General features: G+C 37.3%; 1 protein-coding gene across 1 annotated transcript; it reads right to left on the minus strand.

Moving 5' to 3' along the window:
- Positions 1 to 390: 390 nt before the first annotated feature.
- Positions 391 to 8056, minus strand: LOC103716870 (lysophospholipid acyltransferase 1-like). Its single transcript, XM_008805053.4, has 8 exons — positions 7676 to 8056; positions 6446 to 6501; positions 3989 to 4209; positions 3473 to 3881; positions 2587 to 2672; positions 1881 to 1944; positions 1622 to 1740; positions 391 to 1184 (listed from the first exon to the last, which is right to left on the minus strand). Exons 1-8 carry the CDS (start codon positions 7975 to 7977, stop codon positions 1041 to 1043), a joined length of 1401 nt encoding a protein of 466 aa, XP_008803275.1. The 5' UTR covers positions 7978 to 8056; the 3' UTR covers positions 391 to 1040.

The raw sequence follows: 8056 nt of genomic DNA on the forward strand, positions 1-8056 counted from the left end.
ACTTTCCTAGGCATCATCTTCCTAGGAATTTGTTTTCCAGGAATCATATTCCTAGAAGGGAAAATGCTTCCCGCAAACCAAACGAGCCCTGAATGGATAGAGCAGGGAGGGGTAGCGTCGTAACAGTTCTCTCATTTAAATCCATAACTTATATATGATAAATGCCTGATCACCGGAAAAATAAATTACAAATTGTTTTTAGGATAAAAAATGTATGATAACACCATCCCACACCGTTTGTACAATAAGGCAGGAGGTGTATAAACAGATTATAAAAATACAGACAAAAGAGCTCTAAAATGAGATGCCTAATTATTTCCTGCTTGCATTATGAGTAAATAACCAAGTCGCAGGTCGAAAAGGTAACAAAAAAATTATAGAGTTGCTGAATAAAACTCAGGTTAATCAGAAATATGAAATAAAGATACTCCATTGAGGAGTAGCAAAATTGTCTACAAGAGGGTATAGGAGCAAGATTCTAAATCAAGTGTATCAACATATGTAGCAGATTTTGGTTTTCAACTAGACATACCTAGTCACTTGACCCGCAATAGCACGAGCAAGAACCAATGTCACCGTATACCAGACTTGTTACTGTAAACAAAAATCATAACATCTAGTTTCCCAACAAAGTAATAATAATTAGCATTTTTTTTTTTTTCTGCATGATAAACGCAGCATCAACAAAAGGAACCAGAACTTCTGCAATAAAACAGCTCCCTTCATGATGAAAGTGTTCTTTTGGTTGAACAAAATCTTCTAGTCACATTAAAAATCTTAATACTGGCACTTATGAATTTGAGACGTGGAAACCATCACAGTCCCAGCAATCAGATGTCGAAACCATCACAGTCCCAGCTAAGAGCATAAGCTCACACAAGATCAGAGGAGATGGGGGAAAAATGCCAATTGAAAAGGATCTCTTCAACCTAGCCCGTTATATGTTAATCGTGAAGAGGAGTCATGGCTAGAGGCAGCTACACTAGCTCTTGCTTCTTACTTTTCTTCCAGTGCTAAGGATAAAACACCACTTTGGTGTACTATTGGCTCTTCTGAGCTTTATTAGGCCTGACAGATCTTGCTGGTTTGATGATATATCCCAGAAGAGTAAATACAATGGGAACAATGGTGCCAACAAAATACACACTTTGGTAGGAGGCCAGGGTTTCCTTCATGCTCAGTACCTTCAACAGAGAAAACAACAGAAAATGAATGTCAGGAACATATATTAAGAATCCCAAGACAAGAAAACAGAACCTACAACTGTTCAATCCGAAGCAAGAAAAGAATTAAAAAACTAGATAGAACAAAATTAAAAAAGTAGATCACTACATAACTCCTATATTCCTCGTCCCTCACTCTTCCACCCCCAACCCCACCAACCCACCTGCCCCAACACGACCCACATGATCAATGATTTTAACCAGTCCAGGAAGGTGATGAGTTTAAATTGCGAAAAAAATGCATATAGAAATTATACAACAAAGAAAAAAACAACGAAGTGCAGAAAATACATCTAAAAAATGGAAAGGTTAAAACAATAAGTTTTCTAAAGACACTTTTAAAATTGACTTGTATTTAATAAGTTTAAAAAAAAAAGAAAATTCAGATAGAAGCTGACCTGGAAACCAATGCAGGAATAGTTCAGAACAAGTAGCGTATATGCAAAATTGATCAATGTAAGCATCTTTCTAAATATTGCATTGCTCGGGGAAACAGCCTGCTGCCATCTGTATATAACTGCTCAGACACAAGGCAAGAAGAAAAGTATCAGGTAAAAGAATATCGGATAAGCCTCCTAATGGATTGAACTGAAAGGTAAGGATGACTGGAAAAAATGTATATTTCAATGAAAGTGCAATCAAACTTTGAATTTGTACCTCGTGAACCTGCGATCATTAATGCTGACTGAACAAAGAAAATGATGTATCCAGGATATAATCCCTGTTGCCGGATCAATAGAAGAAAATATGAGATACATTCAGCAATGTTAGCATAAATAGAAGCAAAATTGATCTCCAACAATGACAGCTATAAAACCATAAAATAACAGAAAATTGTCTGTATAAAGCCAAAAGAGGTTTTCTTTTTTCCTTTATATCTCCTAAAAATGCAGTATCAGAAGAATTCAAGATCAGTTATAGGTGCAGTCAAGGCACTTAAAATAATGATTAGACAGATAAAAACAAAATTATATTAGCTTGATCGGCACCATTAGCCCTATAAGTTTTATATATCCAAATTTGCAAGAATGCATGATAACCAAACATGAGAAATTTAAGTCTAGCATGACTTGTGATTCCATAAATTTTCTTAATGATTTAACGACAATACCTCATAACATGAAAAGTTTATGCCTAATATTAAGACTTGAAACAGCAAATCTTTAACCATGTAAAGAACCTTGAAACACACCACTGGTTCTCTCCTATCCTGCTTCTCACAGACAAGCTTATCAGAAACTAAATTACAGAGTTCTACCTCAAATCTAGCTAAAAAGATGCACTTCAAGCAAAGACCTAGAATATTACATTTCATAGACCACAGTAGGATATTTGTTATGTGAAAAGGGATTACGATACTAACATGCCAAATAGCACTAACAGTCTGTGTAGCCAGCAACTGAAGGAATCCAGGTTTCTTCCCTTTCTGAATAAGCCTTTCATAAACATCTAAAACAACATGACATTTTGAATTAGTTGGAATATAATACTGAATTACAAAGAGAAAAAGATCATAAAGAGATATTAACTGTTTAGCACAAGCACAAAGTAAATACACTAATTGATTTCCCATATCTAGAATTTAAATGAAAACCAGCATTGATTGCTGCACCATAAGAGCCAGCAGTCTGGAGCAGCATCGCTGTTGCCCCCACCATGTGTCAAAATAGACGCATGGACAGAGACCACATAAAATGCCTAGATCTACCAGGTGCAGGACTCTTACAAAGACTATAGACCCTGCATGAGTCCTTCAATCCTCCGATCAGAAGTGTCTATAAGTCTTCAGAACATTATTCAATAGCCCATTCAGCAGCTACTTATAACATATTCTGAAGGATGACAAAGTAGTCATGTTATTGCTAAAAACCCATGCTCATTAGAAAATATTGAATTAAATATGTAACCTTTGTTTTAATTCAAGATGCATGCATGCAAGAGTGCAACAAACACATTAGAATGTGAACAGCCATTGCAACATGCTGGCATGCATCAACTTAATGCTCATGACCATATAATGCAAGCACACATGATTAACGAAGCAAATACTGCACATACAAGCACACATCATCCCAGAAATTACACCCATGCTCATACTTGCATACATATTACCTCAAGAACACTGAAATCTGGCTTTCTGGCATGGCATTTGAACACATGCACTTCAGCAACATTGACTTCAGCTAAAATGAGCCGAGACTGAAATAAGCAAATGCATATATCAAAGCAAGATGAATGTTGAAACTCACAATAGCGTAGCCAGGTGCTAACTTGGATGTTCCACATGAGCGGCAACTGCACTGCACTGGTTGCTAATTCAACACCAAGAATGTCAACATTTTTTGCACGTTCCCACTGTGGTGTAGGAGGAGATGAATCTGACCACCCACTGAAACCCAGACCAGATGTGATGATTGAAGCTTCTGATATGGACCAAATAAAATAATACTTCCAACGAGCAGTAAAGCCAGACATGTATTGGTAATGCAGCCGTTTCCAGAATCCCCATTCATAATATATGGGTTCATTAAACCGTGAAAGTGGATACTGTGGTACCAAATATAAGTAAATCGCCATACATATGGCAGCTTGAATTAGAGCACGCAAGGTAGCAACATAAGGAGATGGTGATGGTCTATCTTTAGAACGAGCCCACATCTAAACAAGCAGGAGGCGGGGTCAAAATAATGAACCAACAGGGAATAAAATTAGAAAAGAATCTACCACTTAACCTCATAGAGAGAAAAAGGACATATTACACCTACCCCTTTCCTTTCTGTCCAGTCAAGATAATCCTTCATCTCATATACTGGTCCTGCAAAGTGACTGCCGCAACAGAGGCAGTAACCAAAATATTCAATTATAGAGGGACAATGGAGAATTCGGTTTTTCTTCTGTGCCTCGCGTAAACCTTCTTCTCTCAGTAGCCCATCACTGTAGTTTATTGCGCATGAAATGACTTTCAGTGTCAAGACCATAAGAGCTCCTGAACCATGCATGTATGACATAAAAGACAGTTACCATTGTATTGACGACAGATTATAATTTGAAGAATTAATTCAAGCTATCAATGTCGTCATGAGACCCTAATGCATTAACAAGAGAAAATGATACCTCCAAATTTTAGGCACTAGGACAGTATACGCAATCACATGAAAATATCTGTGAGCTATAACTATGTCGTACAATGATAATCAGAAGCAAGAACAATAATAATGCTACTTTATCCAAGTTTCCTTGGGCCTTTTCTTACTATAACAATGTCAATAATGACACTCCAATGTCAAACCATAGGTGCTCTCATGTTTGTAGGGGGCAATTCACATAGAGTCATAAGCATACACCTTAATGCATTCGATTGGGCTTTGCAAAATTCTTCTCTCAGAAAAGAGAAACATCTAATTATAAGGGATTGAGTGTTGTATGCCCTGAGATTGAAGATCGGTCTGCCTTTTTTGATAGTCAAGATGTAGGAGCTGCCCTTCAAGTAAAAACTAAGTAGAAGCCAAAAAAACAAATTGAAGATGATAGCAGCTCAGGCAATTGGAGGGTTTATGGTCAGGAAGGAATCTCAAGCTGTAATATCAAAGCAGATTTAGGATGTGATCGGCATGATGTCTTCGATATGAAATTACAAGTTGTTCATGTTGCAAGTTTGGATTTTACATAGAACAGTACCTCTAGAGTTCTAAAAAGATGCATTGATAATGGCTATCTTCAGTTTTCATGTTTAGTTTCTAAACTAAAACTTTCTATCTATTTGGTTTGACAGGGTTGGCATGCTAAGGTACTTATCTTGGAGTAGGAGATAAAGGATGCCTGCTAACCACTGCAAGTTTACATCATCCTCAATTTTTGTAGTAAAATTCTTTTTCTAATATGGATCATCAAAGGAAGGATTCCAAATGTAGGTACATTACTTCTGTATTCAATGTAGTAAGCAAGTAAGATAATGCAAAAAGGAAAGAAGAATGGTGGCAGATATAATAATAGTGATGATAAAAACAAATGGAGAATTCAGGAAAGAAACGTGAAGAATTATAGAGAGGATACATGTCGAGAATTTGCCTCCAAGTAGTCCTACCAAAGCAATGTTACATGTTGATTTTTCGGTCATTATCATCACGCAATCTTTTTTCCATTTTAAAGAGGTTAGCTACAAGCATAACTCTAATTCAAGAAAGCTTCATTTCAAGAATTTAGCAAACTTATATATTTGTTGCCAATCACATCTCTTCTTCTCAAATAAGATAAGGCTGTTAAACTTCAATGTTATTTCTCAGAATGTTGTGTTCATAATCTAAAGTCCCAGTCAGCATGGCACAATACTTTAGTCCCTGTTTTCGTTAAAGCCAAAATAAACCATGATCATGACTAAACCTTAGGGTTTATTTGGGTTTTTCTATGGGATTGGACTGAAAATTCTGTAGGATTCGTGGATTAGTCCAGTACAATCAGCAGGATCACAGGACTACAAGCTGGGCTAGTTGCCCATATTTATAAAATTCCAAGGAATAGATTTAGAGTGGGATGGCCGGAATCCCATAGGGAGAAAAAAAACACCTCAGTAGGTCTTTTTTTTCCCTCCCTGCAGGAATGGGCTAGGAAAGATCTAGTACATGGGCTGGTCCATGCCTTATATTCTATAATCCTAAAGATCTTATTTCCAATCTTAAGGATCCAATATGACTGTCCAAACAAGCCTGTTTGGGTATTTCTACAGTATTGGACTAGGTAGTGTTTGTTTGATACAGGGCCATACTTAAATGGATGGCCTAATTCATGAATCCTATAGAATTTTCAGCCCAATCTTATAGGAATATATAATAGGCCCTTAGTGTTATTTCTTTCCCATGTTGGGCCCAGCTAGTGTTAACCATGTACTGGCAATTGACTGCAAACATGAACAAGGAAACAATATCACTATGCAAAATCTTCTCAAAAAGAGTTTCAGGAAAATGCAAATGAATTTTTTCATCAGACAAATTGCTTATTATGAAACAAGGAGTTGAATCTACTTGATAGCAGAGTATACGTATACTTAGAAAGGAAATGTCATGCATTCATATTCTAAATCTAACATCATTATATCAACTTGTATGAATGCTGAACGAATGATCAAAGAAGCCGTAATTTCAAAAATTAGCATATTACTTGCAAAGCAGTAAACAATGATTTTCCAGCCAAAACAATAATAAACAGAAAATGTACAGGTTCACTACCAGTAGCATCAATGCCTCCTTCCTTCCATGCATCCCCACTCATATAGTACACATGGCTACAAAACACAAAATACAGTAGGAGAATCAATTCATTTGTTTGAAGTATTTTGACTACAAAGAATAGTTTTAAGAGTTAAGATAGCACATAACAGAAGACTGATTTTATTGATCATGTAATGGAATGCTTGTATTTCATTAGAAAAATAATTGTTTGGGAAGATTTTGACTTTGACTCAATTCCATATGGTCTGAAGGACCAAACAAAGAATAGCTGAGCTCTCCACGGCTATAGAATTAGGGATGATACTGATGTTAATTTTGTTTGTGTTTTTGGGTGGGTGGGGGGCCCGTGGGGAAGCAGCGCAGCAGTTTAGACAGGACAAAAGGCAGTGTGTTGATGGGGGGAGGGGGTGTAGAAAGGGACGTGATGACAATAATTTTAGGAATGATACTCATACAAAAAGCTTAATGGGTGTTTTTCTTCAAAAATTTAGAGTCTTTCCCCATTATTTCTATTTTTGTCTGAAGAAAATCAGCGTGGAAACTGAGGGATATAACTGCTTCTCCACAGATATAGATTTCCCAGCAAAAAGGAACTAACTAAAGCAAAGTTGCCAGGAACCCAGAGTTACAATTCGACGAAACAAAGAGACACTCAGGTTATATAGAGTCAGAAAATATTACTATTATTAACTCATAGTCTGAAGTAACTCACTCGAGGGTCTGACAGATTTGAGAAACATAAAAAAGCATTTGTTTTGGGGAAAAAACTTTAAATCTGCACCTGATTAAAATAGTTAAATCTCCACCTGATTTTTCCAAGAAATGTTCTATGATTAGTTCAAATAACCTTGATAAAATATATTCAAAATCCAATCTTCTTAAAAACTTCATGAGAATCAACATTAATAGTAAATGTATTTTGTATGATAAGGCATTATTGTATAAATTTGTACCTTATACAACTCTCTCTCAGAATCATAGCATCTTCGTAAAAATTTATCATCATATTTTACTTTTAATTTGAGAAATAAATGACAAAAGATTCGACCTTTCACGCATTCCAGAATTCGGACCAGCCTACTGTATAAAGTATCGTGTGTCTGACCAACTAATCAAGCATCCAGCTACACAAATTTGTTGAAAATTATATCAAGATAACAAGAACAGATCGTGGAAAAAACCTATGCCAATCAAGAACCAATCCGGACGAGATCAAAAGCAAATTACCAGCCTATGAGGTAACCGAATCCAGCAAAGAAGGTGAAGATCCCACAGTAGCGGCGGCACAGGAGCATGGAGGCGTATCCGGCGGCCATGGGGATGAGGAAATGGAGGTTCGAGGAGAAACCGAAGGAGAGGTAGGAGAGGGCCGCCCCGGAGAGACCGGCGTAGAGATGCTTCGCTAGGGTTCCGGGGACGAGCCGCCACAAGAAACTCGCCGGGATCGTGGCCACGAAGCAGAGCAGGAAGCGGAGCACCGGGATCGAGACCCCGATCGCTGCCGCCATGGACGCCATCTCGAGCTCCATCGCGACTCGCGAAAGACACAAATCCCTCGCGTCTCTCTGACTCGATTCCTAAGCCTTTCAAGAAGAGGACGTGGAAAAA

This window comes from Phoenix dactylifera, chromosome 2 (assembly GCF_009389715.1).
Source record: "Phoenix dactylifera cultivar Barhee BC4 chromosome 2, palm_55x_up_171113_PBpolish2nd_filt_p, whole genome shotgun sequence".
NCBI classification, from domain to species: Eukaryota; Viridiplantae; Streptophyta; class Magnoliopsida; order Arecales; family Arecaceae; genus Phoenix; species Phoenix dactylifera.

Coding starts and splice junctions, on each gene's coding strand:
- LOC103716870 (XM_008805053.4), bottom strand. CDS start 7,977: ATGGAGCTCGAGATGGCGTCCATGGCGGCAGCGATCGGGGTCTCGATC. Junction 3,882..3,988: donor ACTGGACAGAAAGGAAAGGG/GTAGGTGTAATA, acceptor CTGCTTGTTTAG/ATGTGGGCTCGTTCTAAAGA. Junction 2,673..3,472: donor TAGCACCTGGCTACGCTATT/GTGAGTTTCAAC, acceptor ATGTTGTTTTAG/ATGTTTATGAAAGGCTTATT.